Raw genomic sequence first — 17,672 nt, forward strand, 5'->3', positions numbered from 1 at the left:
TTGACTGAACTATTCAGAAAAACTGGCTGAACTTCCTCTTCTGAAAAGTATGGTATCAGGAGGAAAATCAAGTGATGAGAAGGTCTGTTGTGGTGTTTGACATGTGACAGCTGGTCGCCAACAGATCTCCTTTGTTTTCTTTTGGGGAATGTCAGTGTCATATTAATTCTATTCACGTGTCGGGTGCGGCCATGGTTTCTTGGGAGCGGGGCTATGTTTTTAGTCGAGTTCCCCATATCGTGTCTCCTTCTTTAATTAATTAATTAAATTTGTACTCCCTTCATCCATATATGTCAGGGCTGTTCACAGCATAAAAAAAATACAAGATAAAAGCACAAACTACAGAATAAAAACAAGAACAAGACCAAAACAAACCAATAACCCCCCGCCTCCCTCAAACACATTTAAATAGATATAGGAAGTTACCGTAGTTTTCACCAGACTCCGAAAGGTGTGTAATGAAGGTGCCAGGTGAACTTCCCTGGGGAGAGTATTCCAGGGATCAAATCTGAGAGATGGGTGAGGTCACCCATCTTTCATTCACCTGACATGATTGATGGGCATATTTGAAGGCACTCCCGCTTTTCTAAAAACCCTTCTAAAATTAAGAATTATCGGTTGGGCGCTGGGAATGTGCTTTTCTCTAGCAAAGGAGTAATAGGAAGCTCAGTTTAACCTCCCAGTTGTGCCTTTGAAACCACACCCACCTGCCCCACACAGGGCATCAGTTGTAGGGTAGGCAGCTGTGGTTTTCAGGGAATGATCTGGTGTGCTAAACTGGGACCCCTGCGGGGAAGAAGTTGACTTGTGGGCTGGAGGTTTCCCACACCTGAGAGAGGACAGGCAAACACATCTATAAATACAGCAAGGAGAGAAGACCTTCTCATTATTAAATTGGCCCCAAACTCAATGCATTAAGCATTCCCATCCTCCTATATGCAGATGATATGATTTTGCTTTCACAGACAAGAACTGGCTTAAAGCGATTGTTAAACTCCTGTATTGACTATCTGTCCAGAATGAAATGGTGCATGAACTTTGACAAAAGCAAAATAATGGTTTTTGGGAATTCACACAAGATCTATAGCTGGATATTTGGTGGAAAACCCATCCAGCAGGTATTCGGATTCAACTATCTGGGAATTACATTCCATCAAAGGCTTCTCTGGTCCACGCACCGTGCAATGGTGGTGAATGCCAGTAAGAGGTCTATGCAGGCCATAATGCGTATCTTCATAACAAGAGGTAATTCACATATCCCTTCTGCCCTTAAGGTCTTCAACGCCAAAATTATAGCTCAATTGCTCTATGGTATTCCAGTCTGGCTGCCAGGGTTTACCCAGTTGGTAGAACAAGTGCAGGCAGCTTTCCTCTTCAAGATTTTTACTGTCCCACACTGTGTACCCTATGCAGCCTTGTGTCTAGAGGGAGGTCAACACAAGGTAGAGACTGTCGCCTGGGTGAGATTTTTTCTATGCTGGTTTCTATGCCTTACATCAGATAAAGATCCTCTCCTCAGCGAAGTTTTGTTAGACCCCTTTCTTTTCCCAGGGCTACAACAGTTTAACAAGAAGGTACAGCAACTCGGGCTGTCAGTGAAACTTTTGCGATCGATGTCCCTACCATCTGCCAAGGCTATAATAAAAACTAGGTTGTGGGACACTGAACACCAAGAACCAACAGTAGCAGCAGAGATGTTCCCCTCTTTATTTTCAACTTTCTTGGGCACATGAAACTAAAAACAATTACCTTGAATTTCTGCTTAACCCTCAAGAAAGAAGGGCATTTTCGTGTTGAATGGTTTCTTTAAATGTAAAGGTTCATCATTGTTCCACCCGATGTGTATGTCTTTAAGGGGCCAGAGCAAGGGCCAGAGCAAGATAACGAGACCCAGCTTTACAGCTGTGAAACATAGCAGGTGCTGCTGAGTTGTATTCATTAAGCTGTGTCAGCAATTGGGTGTAGTATATAAGGAGCAGCACCTAGCTCTCCCATTACCCTGGGGGATGGGTTGGTGGTTGGGTCTGGTTTGTTGTTGATGTATTTAGTGTATAAGGAGTTTTTGTTTTTTTTATTAAAACCTTGTTTAAGTTATTTTTGAGTCCCTTTTTAATGCATGGTCTCCCCAGCAAGCTCTCTGCAGCGCTACCATACTGCAAATAGCCAACATTTCGCTGGCCAGGTTTAATTCAAATCCATTAAACCTCCTTTGGGGAAGGTTCTCAGGCAGGGTGGAAGGAGAAAGAACTTGCCCATGTGAAGACCACCTGGTGGAAACCCTTACACACATGGTTCTTAATTGTAAACTATATGCTGATCTCCGTCAGCAATTTCTAGATCAATTTCTAGATCAACTCCAAATGGAAACCAGAGTTGGAGGTCATACATTTTCTATTACTGGGGAATGATCAGGGGCTCACCAAGTTAGTGGCTAAATATCTCTATTTGGTTTTTTGTCGTCAAAATACACTGCAGACGTCTGATCTCCCTGGAGACCTAGAGATGTGACGATAGACTGCTCTGCCTCCTTTATTTTAGCAAATGCTTTGTGCCACAGGGGAAGTGGTAATTCTGTATTGATTTGTTTTGGATGTTTGTATGTGATGTCAATAAAACGTTTGATGATGATGATGATTATTAAATTGGAGAGAGACTATAGCTCAGAGGTAATCTTCCTCTTTGGAGATCACTCGTAGCTGAGTAAGATAGTCTTCCACGAACACAGTCTTAACAGTGAGTCTGTGACTGTGGAGGCCAATTCTGGATCCATATGTCCTTCCGCAGTGAGGACATTGGTTTCCGGGCAGGAATTGATCACGGTGAGGGTTTGCCAAACGTGCTTTCCTCTTAGTTTCTCCCTTTCATCCTGAGTTTGAGCATCTTCAAAGTCCATGACACCTTTGGTAAAGGCTGTTCTCCAACTGGAGCGCTCACAGGCCAGTGTTTTCCAGTTGTCAGTGTTTCTACTGCATTTTTTTTAGATTTGCCTTGAGAGATTCTTTAAACCTCTTTTGTTGACCACCAGCATTAAGCTTTCTATTTTTAAGTAGTGTCCATTTTTAGCAAGTATCTAACCTTCTGAGACTCGTCCCAGACATCTCCTGCTAAAAGGATCATTAAGGAGCAAGATGTGGGGATCCACAGAGAGATTGACAAATGGCCTGACTCTGTTCAAGTGCTTGTATGTTCATAAATACATGGAAACAAGCATAGCTCGACATTTCATTTCTGCAGATTTTAAAAAAAGCACTGGGTGGTTCTTGGGACTTCTATTTCAGCAAAGAGTGTCCTGTGTCCTGACTCTTCTGATGGCTGCTTCATGTGGTCAGCTATCGCTTGCCTCTTATTTCGACTCAATCCTCGAAGAGCAAGAATAGCGACAATGTGCTCCTTTCTGCAAAATGCAATGAAGGTGAATTCTCCAAGAAACAAATGGGGGAAATATACATGTAAAACAAAAGCAAAACGAGGCAATAAAAAGATCAGCTCCCATCATTCATTGGCAAACATTGACACCCAAATGATCATAGAGGCCTGGAGTTTGTAAAATGCTGTTGTCATCCAATAAACTATAATCCAGTCAATTGTAGGTAAAAGATCATAGGGCTTCAATTAGAAAATCATTTCCCCTTGTCTGGGGTGGTGGGGTGTGAGGGGAGGGAATTCTGCAAAGTCCTTTCTTGTAGAAAGTGGCTAAGTTGGGGAGTTTCCACATTAACACCCCCACAATGCACCTGGAGAAATGTTACATGGAGGGAGGCATTGCGGGAAATTAAAATGGCAGCTTCTAGCTGCCCAGTGCTGATTCAGAGTGCTATAACCTGTTTTTGTCGCCTGGCCCACTGACATAGGAGGGTCTTGTGGGGGGCAATTAGCCAAGGTGGAGAGTGACTTTGAATGTCCTAACCTACCTAGGATTGCCATACCTTAGAAAGCACCTATATCTGTGTGATGTTAGATTATCAGTTAGTGGTTGTGCTGCTTGTTCTAGGAATTCAATTGCTTCCATTATGTTCGGCTTGTATATTTGCAAAGAAACAGATATTATGAAGACACCATATGCCAGCCTCACCAACCTGGTGCTCTTTTGGATAGCAACTCGCACCACTCCCAGCCAACATGGCCATTTTGGATTACAAGAACCAACTTCAGCTGACTGGGGCTGAAGTTAGTTTTAGCTCCCGGCATTAGGAGGGTGGCAGGTTGGTGGAGACGGCACTAAATCTACAGTAGGGATGGGCCTCTTTGTTCCTTTCAGTTCTTGAAGTTTCTCATTTTTCCAGTCTTAAATTTTCCAGTCTTAAACAACAACTAGTGATTGTTTTGTGTCTTTTTTAAAAGAACCTTGTGAAAATTCACCAGCATTTTCGTGCGAATTTCCCACCAATATTACCAGGACGCCCTCATGTATAAGACGCCCCCTGTTTTTGGGGACTCAGATTTAAGAAATTGGGGGGAGATAGCCCCGTGTATAAGACACCTCCTAATTTTTGACTTTATTTTTTAGGGAGAAAACCTAGTCTTATACACGGAAAAATACGGTAACTCATTTTTGTATATTATGCATTTTTATGCATACTTCACACTCGTTTACACATTATTGCAATGTGTTACTTGGCTGGAGAACAGCACTGCATATTTAAGAGAAATGCCAATTTTTGAAGGAAGGCAGGCTGTGTTTTGGTTTGCATATCGTATTTGGTTCTCATATGTGTTCTGCTTCAAACTTAACTGAGTTTTCCCCCTACCCCATCATCTGCAGAATTCTTTCTTATCATGAGGAAGCAGACCCTGTAAAGAGGAACAGCCCTGGAACTTCCCAGTGCATACAGAAAGGAGGCATCTCTTCTCTGGCAAATAGTTGTTTGCGCTTTTTTATGGCAATGGTTATTTCATTGTTGTTGCAATAATAGCCAGTGTGTCAAGAATTATGACAGTTAGGGCTGGCAGCTGCGCTAAGTTTCTGTTTACAAAAAGCTGGTTAGGAATGTTTATTTAAACATCTTTTTTTTTTTAAAAAAAAGTAAAATTAGTGTCTCCTTCTGCTGTAGATTGAGGAAAGAGGAACATGGAATAAGAGAAAATGGGAAGAATTTGATGCCACACACTTCTGATTGTTTGTTTTGTGGGGAGGAGATGCAGGCAACCCTCTTGCACAAGCAGAAGTCCTTACACAGTGCTTCCAGTGATGGGATTCATTAGTTGAATCCTAGCCAATTCCCTTTATCCCCTCCCTGTAAACAAGCAAAGCTGGCTGGCAATGACTTGGTGCAGCCTCTTCTCCGCTCCTCCATCTTCTCCGGGGCCGGCCCTAGTGGGGTGGCTGCCTAGGGGAAGATGATGATAGCTGTCATGAAAGGGCAGCAAATGGTTAGTAATTTTAATTTCTTATTGTTGGGTTTTTGCTGCCAGAGAGGTGCAGACTTAGTTGGGGGAGTTTTTGCCTTAAGCACAAACACAACTTGGCCAGTTGTGGGTACAATATGACTTTAAGTGTGATTTTTGTGGGGGATGCGGGTGGGGGCAGCCATTTAATTGTCTCAGGCACCAAGATGTTTGGCCAACTCTGATCATCTTGCTCTGCCTCCTCTCTCCAAAAATGCCCACATGGTGTTTAAAGAAGGGATAACATGGGCTCACCCTGTACAGAATGCACTGAAGAAGCCCCCAACTGCACCTGATAAATTTAAAGCAAAATTCAGGGGGAAATGAAAGAAAGCAACAGAATAGAATGGGTTACTGGTTTTGACCTTTAAAGCCCTATGCGGCCTAGGACCCTCGTACCTACGGGACTGCCTCTCCTGGTATGCCCAGCGGAGGACCTTAGGGTCCATAAATAACAACTCTTTGGAGGTCCCAAGCCTCAAGGAGGTTAGATTGGTTTCAACTAGGGCCAGTGCCTTTTCAGCATTGGCCCCAATGTGGTGGAACGCTCTGTCACAAGAGACTAGGGCCCTGTGGGATTTGACATTTTTCCGCAGGGCCTGCAAGATGGAGCTGTTCCTCCTGGCCTTCGGCTTAGACTCACTCTGACCTCCTATATGGGATTTAGTATATAAATTTTCCCTTGGCTTTTTTGCTGGCCCATGTAGGACCAGCATGGATAGCTGGTTTGGGTGAATATCTGGTGTTTCCTCCCTTTATGGTCTTGATTTATGGGCTACTACTAAAATGACAAACCTAGACAGCATCTTAAAAAGCAGAGACATCATCTTGCCAACAAAGGTCCATATAGTTAAAGCTATGGTTTTCCCAGAAGTGATGTATGGAAGTGAGAGCTGGACCATAAAGAAGGCTGATCGCTGAAGAATTGATGCTTTTGAATTATGGTGCTGGAGGAGACTCTTGAGAGTCCCATGGACTGCAAGAAGATCAAACCTATCCATTCTGAAGGAAATCAGCCCCAAGTGCTCACTGGAAACTGAGGCTCCAATACTTTGGCCACCTGATGAGAAGAGAAAACTCCCTGGAAAAGACCCTGATGTTGGGAAAGATGGAGGGCACAAGGAGAAGGGGACGACAGAGGACGAGATGGTTGGACAGTGTTCTCGAAGCTACCAGCATGAGTTTGACCAAACTGCAGGAGGCAGTAGAAGACAGGAGTGCCTGGCGTGCTCTGGTCCATGGGGTCATGAAGAGTCGGACACGACTAAATGACAACAACTAAAATGAGGCTGTATTTTAAGCTGTATTTTAAGTCGTATTTTAATTGTTTGTTTGTTTGTTGTTGTTTTTCTCTATTAAGTTTTATTGTAATTCATATTTGGTGTTAGCCCCCCTTAGCCAGGCTGTGGCTGGGGAGGGCGGGGTATAAGCAAAAAATTATTTATTTATTTATTTATTTATTTATTTATTTATTTATTTATACTCAGCATAAACCTGCTGAAATTGATGGACCTAAGTTGGCGATGGTCTTTAATTTCAGAGGGTCTACACTGAGTAAAGGAAGGGATGCAGGAGGCGCTGTGGGTTAAACCACAAAGCCTAGGAGTTGCTGATCAGAAGGTTGGCAGTTTGAATCCCCGTGAAGGGGTGAGCTCCCATTGCTCGGTCCCAGCTCCTGCCAACCTAGCAGTTCGAAAGCACATCAAAGTGCAAGTAGATAAATAGGTACTGCTCTGGCAGGAACGTAAACGGCGTTTCTGTGTGCTGCTCTGGTTCGCCGGAAGCGGCTTAGTCATGCTGGCCACATGACCCAGAAGCTGTATGCCGGCTCCCTCGGCCAATAAAGCGAGATGAGCGCCACAACCCCAGAGTCGGCCACAACTGGACCTAATGGTCAGGGGTCCCTTTACTTTTACTTTGAGTAAAATATATCTGAAAACAAACCGATGAATCAAAGCAGCAATGTGCCCCCACAAAAAAGGGAATGGGGGAGCATCTATAAGGTCTAAGGATGGGCGAGTTTGCCAGTTTAGGTCTCTCTCCATTTCTCATTGTCCCAATTTGAGAGAACCCAAAACTGGCAGGTTCGCCCATCCCTAATAAATAAAACTGAAAAAGCGGGAGTGCCCCCCCCCCTGATTCAGCTACTAATACGGCAGTGGGGTGGGGGGATGTAACATACATATGATCGCTCCCTAGGAGTCACTTTGCACTCTACTTTGCACCCACAAGCAGCACAGAAAACCTCCACCTAGAGAACGAGAGAGATCGTAATAATCAAACCTGAGAGTTACAGCTATTCGGAATGGGTTGGCACACCTGATGTCTGGATAATCCTGGTATAAACAGTTAATGTGGTCCTTGATTCTGGGTTTTTCTTCCTCGCCAATTATTCTAGCAATGTATTCTATGGCAGGAGCAAGCCAGTCAGAAGTTGAACCCTGGAAATATGTTAGAATACCTGGTTATTCTCCCCCCCACCAAATGACCTGCAGTTAAGATGGAAGCATTCAGGTTTCGAAAAAGCAATGTATCTCTGATAACATTTTGTCACCCAAAGGTTCGACCACACTCCTAGCTGGTCTCCTACTACTCATGTATTTAAATACTTTTTGTTGTTGTTGGTCTTTATCTTTTTAGCAGTGTACTCAAGTTGGTTTTTTTCAGCATCTTTTATAGTCTGCTTGCATTTATTTTGCCAAACTTTGTGTCCCTTTTTGTTCTCCGTGTTTCAACAAGACTTACGTTTTCTAACGGAGGGTTTCCCAAACTTTGGTCTCCACCTGTTTTTGGACTACAACTCCCATCATCCCTAGCTAGCAGGACCAGTGGTCAGGGGTGTTGGGAACTGATACCCTGTTCTAAAGGAAGATGTCTTGCCTCTAATAACCATTTTTTGACTCTTACCACACGGACTTCCTCTTGATCAGGCATAGGCAAACTCCAGGCCTACAGATGTTTGGGACTACAATTCCCATCACCCCTGACCACTGGTCCTGTTAGCTAGGGATGATGGGAATTGTAGTCCCAAACATCTGGAGGGCCAGAGTTTGCCTATGCCTGGTCTTGATGGTACTTTTCTTGATCTGCAAGAGCTTCTAATATTGTGGTTCCAAACAATTCCAGATGTTTTGGGCTGTAAATCCCAACAGTCTTGTATTCCTAAACGCCTGGTTGGAAAAGGCTGATGTAGTCAGTGCTGATGGAACTCCACTTAAGTCAGCTTCTGACGTTCTACCTTTAACCCCACTACCCTTAAAATGAATCTTGTTAACACATTTTAGGAAAGAAACAACTTTAAAGGTTACAGATCTTGAGGTTTCGTTGGCTCACTTGCATTTAAATAACCTCAGGTACTTTCACATCAATCCACTGCTACGATATACCATATTTTTTGCTCTATAAGACGCACCAGACCACAAGATGCACCTAGTTTTTGGAGGAGGAAAACAAGAAAAATAATATTCTGAATCCCAGGAGCCAGAATAGCAAGAGGGATTGCTGCGCAGCGAAAGCAGCGATCCATCTTGCTGTTCTGGCTTCTGGGATAGCTGTGCAGCCCGCGTTTGCTCCATAAGATGCACACACATTTCCCCTTACTTTTTAGGAGGGAAAAAGTGAGTCTTATAGAGCAAAAAAATACGGTAGATACAAATGGCAGAAATTCCTTACCAGTTGCTGCATCGTTTTGTTAATAGCTGTGGCATCCTGAGTCATTATTTTGCTGACCTCGTCCCGTTTCGTTTTCCTTATTCTGCCTCTTGGCTTGAGAGTTCGTGTGATGTACTCTTTGACCACATCCTTGTGAACCTCATTGAGAAAATCCTGCATACAACAAGAAAACGTTAAAAATAATAACAGTGGGTTGGCCAAAGCACAAGGGCACAGCCAGGGGTTTACTGCCATGCCAATCCACAAGGGCTGGGAAAGATTCAGAGAACCCAAAAGGATCGCAAGAAACCCATTGGATGCGTTTTTCAGTGCACAGATCTAGTTTTATTCGTGTCACTGCGACGTATTGCAATGGTTACCTTTAGGCTTATGAATTCTGTCCGTTGCACCCCACTAAGAATGTCACTAATCAATTTACAGCCAAAGCAAAACAAAAATAATAAACAACAATACAAAGCAAAACAACAATACTAAAATCGCAACATAATAATAAATAAAATAATAATAATAGTAATAATATAATTTTCCTTAACATCTTTATTGAAAGTTCAAGTTTATTGAAAGTTCAAAAAGTACATAATTAGATGTGCACTAAACATGGTGAAAGGTAAATAAAAGAGAGAAAAAGAAAAAGAGAAACATCATCATCATCATCATCATCATCTACTCTCTCTCCACCCTCAGGTCCTAGGTTTGCAACGATTAAACTCAATGTTAAAAACAACTTACTATCACTAAAATAAATTGGTTCCTTATATATTTGGGTATATATGGGTATATATATTTGTTGTTGTTGCTTATTACATTTTTGAAATCTGTTGTTATGCTATGGATGTAAGAAATAGAGTTTGTCAGGCTTCAGCCCAGTAGTCCTCAGGGTCTCTATAAATGAAATCTAACTGGATGCACCTCCAGATGTTTCTGGACTACAACTCCCATCATCACTGGCTATGCTGACTGGGGCTGATGGGAGTTGTAGTCCAGAAACATCTGGAGGGGCGCAGGATGTTCACCCTGGGACTACATCATCCACGAGGCCCAGCCAGTATGAGGGCTGACAATAGTTCAAAAAATCTCTATATACGCTATGCCATGTGTACATTGCGTGAAAGACAGGTTAGGAATGTTTTTGTTTTAATTACTTACTTGTGTTTTTATCTTGTATTTTATTCTGTGAACTGCCCTGTGATGACTATAAATTTAATAAACAAACAAACATTTTTTTAAAAAAATCATTACTGAATTATTAATTATTACTCTTACTATTACCTCACAGACGGGTTCCTGCAGATACTTTAGATGTTCCGAAGACTCCTCAATGATGGACAATATTTTAATGATGAATGAATCGAAAGTTCCGCCACTTACGACCCATGCCTGGCTTAGAATTTTCTTGAACATTGGCTGGTGAAACACACACACACACGTCAATATAATAATAATAATAATAATAATAATAATAATAATAATAATAATTGTTTATTGTTTATACCCCAACCAACTGGCTGGGCTTCCCCAGCCACTCTGGGCGGCTTCCAACAAAATATTAAACTACAGTAATGCATCAAACATTAAAAGCTTCCCTAAAGAGGGCTGCCTTCAGATGTCTTCTAAAAGTCTGATAGTTGTTGTTCTCTTTGACATCTGGTGGGAAGGCGTTCCACAGGGCGGGTGCCACCACTGAGAAGGCCCTCTGCCTAGTTCCCTGTAACTTGGCTGCTTACATAGGTGGGGAACATACGGCCCTCCAGTTTTTGTTGGACATCAACTTCCATCAGCACCATTTGGTATGGCCAAATTCCTCCAGTGGCAGACACCAGGCTCTCAAATTTCAGTGGAGCCCTGCGCAATGCTAAAATCCGGCGCAATTGTGCCTAAGGTGGCCACACCGATCATGCCACCCTAAAAGCACCTCAGGTTCCTTACAGCTGGCCTTAAAGGATTGGAGCCTAAGGTTGTTCTGTGGCTCCTTGGGTTCTCATTCTTCAAAATCTTGATCATGGTCCTTTGGTCTTTCCCCATAGTTTTTAAACCAGCTTTAAGTACTTGGCACATGATTCCACGAATATTTCAGACAAGCCCTCCTGTTTCTGTGTCGATGTTTTGCTGATAGGCAAGTGCATTTAAGAATAACCTGGTTAAAACACCATTGATCTATCTGCTAACACTTCTTTCATAGGTGGGCATGAAAACAAAACTACTGGAATCTACTGGGAAACTTTTTAATCTTCGCCAGGAACTATGCATGCAAAGTTTGGGAAATACAGTGGTGCCCCGCAGGACGAATGCCTCGCAAGACGAAAAACCCGCTAGACGAAAGGGTTTTCCGTTTTGGAGGCGCTTCGCAAAACGAATTTCCCTATGGGCTTGCTTCGCAAGACGAGATGTCTTGCGAGTTTTTCCGACTCCCCCCCCCTTTTTCTAAGCCGCAAAGCCGCTTATCTGCTTATCCGCTAAGCTGATAAGCCGCTAAAAGCTGCTAAAAGCTGCTAAAAGCCTCTAAGCCACTAATAGCGCTAATCTGCTAAGCCGTCAATGGGCTTGCTTCGCAAGACGAAAAAACCGCTAGACGAAGAGAATCGCGGAACGGATTAATTTCGTCTTGCGAGCCACCACTGTAAATATAGCCCCTCACAATGGACGTCTGGGCATGGAGACTTTAACATACGATACTGAGGACCATGTTCACACACTATAAAAGCTTAGGATGCCCAAGAAATGTGGGAAGATCATTTGGGGGACAGGTTCTTGCAACTGTCTATTGCAGGGGGGGGGGACCAGTGACCTTTCACAAGCTGTTCGATTCCCACCATCCCATACTCTGACCATTGGTCATGCTGGCTGGTGCTGATGGGAGCTGGAGCATAGCATCCTCTGGAGGACCACTGCTGCCCCATCCCTGCCCTACTGGAATAGAACTAAACCCGAAGATAAGGCAGTATGTATTGGCTATTAAGTTTCACGGTAGGAGGATAGTTTATTTTCTATGTCAGTGTAAAAATCTAATTATCATTCCTACTTTAAAAAGAGATTGTTGGCAGCCAAGTAAACAGATTCCCAGGTTTTTGATATCTGGAACTTTCCCCCACCCTCGATTCACAGTGCAGGACCACGTTACTCTTAGACGCAAAACGATGCATATGTTACAATCAGCTCCCAGGAAAAAGCATTCAGGGGAAGGGCTTTAGCTCAGTGGTGAAGCTGAATAACTAGGATTTATGAATCCCTTGAACGCTGTGCATGAACACATGTAACAGAAGCACAATTTTAAAGAAAAGCACATTTGGGGATGAATTACAGTCATACCTCGGGTTACAGACACTTCAGGTTACATTTTTTCGGGTTACGGATCGCCGGAACCCAGAAATACCGGAACAGGTTACTTCCGGGTTTTGGGAGTCGCGCATGCGCAGAAGTGCTAAATCACACTTTGCGCATGCAAAATGCGCCGCTGTGGGTTGCGAATGTGCATCCTGCACAGATCACGTTCGCAACCTGAGCGTCCACTGTATTTGGAGCCAACGGCGAGGGGTGCTTCACCCTTTCCCACCTTTGCCCTCAGAATTCTCTTAGAATAGAATCATAGAATCATAGAGTTGGAAGAGACCACAAGGGCCATCGAGTCCAACCCCCTGCCAAGCAGGAAACACCATCAGAGCACTCCTGACATATGGCTGTCAAGCCTCTGCTTAAAGACCTCCAAAGAAGGAGACTCCACCACACTCCTTGGCAGCAAATTCCACTGTCGAACAGCTCTTACTGTCAGGAAGTTCTTCCTAATGTTTAGGTGGAATCTTCTTTCTTGTAGTTTGGATCCATTGCTCCATGTCTGCTTCTCTGGAGCAGCAGAAAACAACCTTTCTCCCTCCTCTATGTGACATCCTTTTATATATTTGAACATGGCTATCATATCACCCCTTAACCTCCTCTTCTCCAGGCTAAACATGCCCAGCTCCCTTAGCCGTTCCTCATAAGGCATCGTTTCCAGGCCTTTGACCATTTTGGTTGCCCTCCTCTGGAGACGTTTGTCAGTGTCCTTCTTGAACTGTGGTGCCCAGAACTGGAGACAGTTTGAAACTGTGCAGCGGGGAGGACAGTTTCAAGTGGAGATGCGGTAGGGGAAGGGTTAAGCACTTTCCTCCTTGCTCCCTTTCTCCTCTGCCTGGTTACCCCCCAAAGGTGTTTCCAATAAACCCCTGTGTGTGCCATATGTAGTTAGGGTCTGGTCCCTAACCAGCTGCGTGTCAATGCAGTGCTTCAAATTCAGAGTGTGGTGCAAGATCTTAGAGACAGTTCAGGCGTGTGGGAGGAGGAAGGCTCAAAACAGGAAGCGCTGCAGATCGCTTTGGTAATTGTCAAGGGTGGCCTGTGTGCATTTACTGTAGATGCTCCACCTAATTAAGGGATTATGGGCAGTTGGAATGCCTCCATGAGATCTGGGCTTCTTCAGATCCCTAAACTGTATTCCCCTAGATAAATATAAGCCTTTTCCACCAGCTGGCAACTGTATTAAAGAGGCAGGAACCAATTAAAATGTAAATCAGAGGGAAAGTAAAGTGGGATAGAGGAGCGGGTCAATGAGCTGTGCTAAATCACTTTGAGCAGCTTTTATTGGTGCTTCGCCCAGGAGCCTCTGCTTTTAAAAAAAGTAGCACAAGTCTATTTCTGTTGCGAAGACAAGGAAGCGCTCATGCATACGGAATGACCGAGCATCATCTGGTCCATGTTTTAGAAATGCTCTGGGGTAGAAAAAGCATGCCTTGAATTGTATTTTTTTGGATCCACATTCGCCAGGAAAGTAATCACAACATCTCAGGGCAAAATCCTCCTGCACTGTTGTCGGTCTCTGATGCTATGGTAACGTCCGCAGTATACAGTGGTACCTCAGGTTACATACGCTTCAGGTTACATACACTTCAGGTTACACACTCCGCTAATGCAGAAATAGTGCTTCAGGTTAAGAACTTTGCTTCAGGATAAGAACAGAAATTGTGCTCCGGCGGCGCGGCAGCAGCAGGAAGCCCCATTAGCTAAAGTGGTGCTTCAGCTTAAGAACAGTTTCCGGTTAAATACAGACCTCTGGAATGAATTAAGTGTTGGGATTCAGAACTTATAGGGTTAAGATGTTCTGTGACGCCTCACATTCTGACGTGTGGAAAGAGGGAGGAGTTCTACTTGTTGTTCTCTCTGTGTCTCTGAGAGAGACGGACGGAAGCCATGAATGCTAGCAGTCCAGGAGATTTTGGGAAATGCTGAGCTGTAAATATTTGCTACAATAAAGAACTGTTGAATTTGGACATACACAGTGCTTGGTGTATTTGGATCTGAAGCAGACTGCGACAGTTTTGATCCGCTGTGTTTTTACTCTGCAAGGCGAAACCGGGGAAAGAGAGGGTCTGCGCAGCTTGCTGGGGAGCGTGCCGGACCACTGGGGCTAATTGGGGCCATAAAGCAATTAAGCTGGCCAGTGCAATTAAGATCTTATCAAGATCTTTCACAGGTTATGGGGGACCTAATTACCGCTAATAAAACTGTTGCTAAGAGTCTGCCGGTGAGCTTTGAAGTCTTGAAGTCAGCTTGGCAATAGCTGGAAGACGCTACTGAGGCGGCAGAGGTCTGCGTTCTGTGTTTTGCCTGCTGCAGAGAGGCAAGAGTCGCTGAGGCAGAGAGCTGAGAAAGCAGCTGTGAAGAATCGGGTGCCGGAGGGCTGACTGGTGAAACGTGAGTACAGCTGGGCCCCGGGAAAGAGGAGAGAATGGCAGACAGCCAGGTCTTTGAGGACGTTCCGCTTGAAAAGCTCACTTTAAGAAGTTGGGCAACCTGGTCCAGAAGAGTAAGGGGTTGGTTTCTGGTTACTGGGCTTTGGGGTGTAAGCCAGAGAGAACCACTACCCCTGAATACAGGTCCTGAAGGGACAGACGTTACAGGCTTTGAGGCTGCGTTGCCTGAAGAAAGCCAGCAGAGAATGCAAAGAGAGCTTGCTATGCTAAAAGCATGCGTACATGCATCACTTTTGCCCAGTTTGGAGGGCGTAAAGTCAGCAAGGGCTGCCTGGGAGGTGCTGAGAAGTTTGTGTGAAACTTCAGCAGGAGGCAAGAGCCCTGGAGGAGTCATGGAGAGCCTGGAAATGGCTGTAGCCCCAGTCCCTGAGGTGCAAGTCGGGGGGGCTGAGAATTCCAAAGGCAAGTTTCAAAAGTTTTCCACTGTGAGTGCTGAAGTGAAACGCAGTTTCAGCGAGGGCAGGGCTGGCACAGAGTGCTCTTCCGGAAGAAGGGGGGCCAGGCCAGCTGAAAGGAGCCCTGGGCAGTATTTTTCCACTGGGGATCGTCGTCATGCAAAGTCTGGAAGGCGGCGGAGAGCTAGACGCTTCAAGGTCGGCCACCTGGACAAAGTGAAGATAAGGCCTAAAGAGTCGCGTGGGAACGCAGAGGCCAGGCCGGTCTCCAAGGCAACGGAGGAGGCTACTTCTACGGAAGCTGCCAAGGTCCTGAGCAAGGGGGAGTTGGTTGCCAAGACAACCAGTCAGAACTGCTGCAGATGCCCAAAGAGAGGGGGCAGCGATACGTTTGTTGCCAGTATGGCTTTGTTTGAGGACAGCTCTGAGAGACACACTGATTTTCGCTTTGTAATCGACTCAGCAGCAAACTGTAACCTGATCTCAGAGACCCCTGCAGTCGAGATGTGGAATTGCAAGGCAATTCCGGCTGGGGAAACTGTTCAGTTTGCAAGTGGGGAAAAGAAAAATGTGAATAAAATTGTAAATGTATTGTTTTCTGTTTTGCAGGAGCAGATGGAAGTTTGCATTGTGCCAGGAGTGCAACACTGTATTTTATCTGTGCCTTATTTGTTGAAAAAGGGGTTTAAGGTTTGCTTTGAACACGATGTTTGTACAATCTCCAAAGGAGGGAAGCAACTGGTCAGAGTTGCAAAGGGGCAGAATGATCTCTTCATTCTTAAAACGTCTCTGGAGGGTGAGGGGAAGGTTGAGAAAGCACAAGCCTTGCGTGCTACAGTTCCCACTCATGTTTCATGTTCGTGTGTGTGGCATAAGAAGACAGCTCATGCCTGTCTTGAAGAACTACAGGTGCTACCTGAGGTTTCCAAAGGCTGTAAAATTGAAGAATGTGCAAGAGTCCTAGATTGTCAGGCTTGCAGACAGGCAAAGGTAAGAGGGTGCAGTTACCCCAGGGTGGAGAGGGTAACCACAAAACCTTTTGATCTTGTACACATAGATCTGTTGGGTCCCATGAAGGAACCAAGTTTGGGAGGGGCCAGGTTTCTGCTGACAATGCAGGATGATTTTTCGCAGAACACCTGGACACATGGTCTCAAATCCAAGGAAGATGCTGCACAGCTGATTAGTCGTTGGATTGAGGAGGTGGAACTAATGTTCTCCACCAGAGTCAGGGAAATTGCTAGTGACAGAGGTTCACAGTTTACTGGGTCTGCTTTGCAGAAGTTCTTTCACAAGAAAGGGATAAGTCACACAGTGACTTCTCCTCAACAGAGGGGGGTGGCAGAGCTCAGAAGTGAGGCTCTGGTTAAAGCTGCACAGGTGATGCTGTCAGATTCTGGGTTACCTCCAAAGTTTTGGATGGAGGCAATTAAATATGTGAGCTTCACCTGGAATCGGTCCTACAATTCAGTGGTAGGAGACACACCGTTTTTCATGCTTCACGGGAGGAAACCGCAGGTTCACTTCCTCCGTGAGTTCGGATCAACGGCCTCGCTGCTGGTGCCTGAAGCTTTGCGAGGGCCAGGTGAACCCAAGTTCCAGAAAATGATCTTCTGTGGGTATGAGCCAACGGCTCGTGCATGGAGGTTTGCGTACCCGTCAGGTGATCAGAGTAAGCTGCTGATCAGTAAACACGCTGAGTTCTGTAAGCAGGAGGAAAGGTCAAAGACTCCTGCCAGACGCGATATTCTTTCAGAATGTCTTTCTGATTCAGAGCAGGAAGGTTCTGATGAGGAGGAAGGAGAGCCAGGGGCTGAGTCTGCTGATGACGATCAGCTCACTGACCAAAGTCAGGAGCAGGATGGGGCATCTCCGCAAGTTGTGAAAAGGGAGCCCAAGAGTGAGCCTAGTTCTCCTGTGAGGGTAATTCCAAGGGTTCGAAGACGTGTTAAGTCAGAGGGGGAATCCCAGGATGCAAAGGACACACCTGCTGACCACAGTGAGTCAGAGGAAGTGCCTGAGTTTGTGCCCAGGAGGTCCAGTCGCACAACGAAGGGAATTCCACCTGAAAGGTATCAGGCCACAGGTGCGTGGGTAAGTTTCGCACAGTGCGAATCTGAGAGTTGTGAGGATGTTCCACAGATGCCTGACAGGAACGCCAGGAGAGGGCGCAAGGCATTAGGGAAGGGATTGATCTCACAGAGGTCTGCAAAGGTACATCCACAGGTCTCGTCAGAATGCTCAGCGAGAGGGGGTGTTGGGATTCAGAACTTATAGGGTTAAGATGTTCTGTGACGCCTCACATTCTGACGTGTGGAAAGAGGGAGGAGTTCTACTTGTTGTTCTCTCTGTGTCTCTGAGAGAGACGGACGGAAGCCATGAATGCTAGCAGTCCAGGAGATTTTGGGAAATGCTGAGCTGTAAATATTTGCTACAATAA

At 45.0% G+C, this 17,672-nt stretch overlaps 1 protein-coding gene across 3 annotated transcripts in view; it reads right to left on the reverse strand.

The window, feature by feature from the left end:
• Positions 1–2,355: 2,355 nt before the first annotated feature.
• EXOC3L4 (exocyst complex component 3 like 4) overlaps positions 2,356–17,672 on the reverse strand; it is a 50,883-nt gene continuing 35,566 nt past the window's right edge. For 2 of the 3 annotated variants that reach the window (XM_079987837.1, XM_079987836.1), the window contains exons 10-13: positions 10,327–10,461; positions 9,058–9,210; positions 7,705–7,826; positions 2,356–3,394 (exon numbers count right to left, since the gene is read on the reverse strand). In XM_079987837.1, coding sequence (XP_079843963.1) covers positions 3,238–3,394; positions 7,705–7,826; positions 9,058–9,210; positions 10,327–10,461 — 567 coding nt within the window. In that variant the 3' untranslated portion in view covers positions 2,356–3,237. Of the gene's footprint in view, positions 3,395–7,179; positions 7,495–7,668; positions 7,827–9,057; positions 9,211–10,326; positions 10,462–17,672 lie in introns of those variants that run through there. The other variant, XM_079987838.1, reaches the window with a different exon arrangement.

The sequence above is a fragment of the Podarcis cretensis genome, assembly GCF_951804945.1.
Source record: "Podarcis cretensis genome assembly, chromosome: 1".
In the NCBI taxonomy this organism is placed as follows: domain Eukaryota; kingdom Metazoa; phylum Chordata; class Lepidosauria; order Squamata; family Lacertidae; genus Podarcis; species Podarcis cretensis.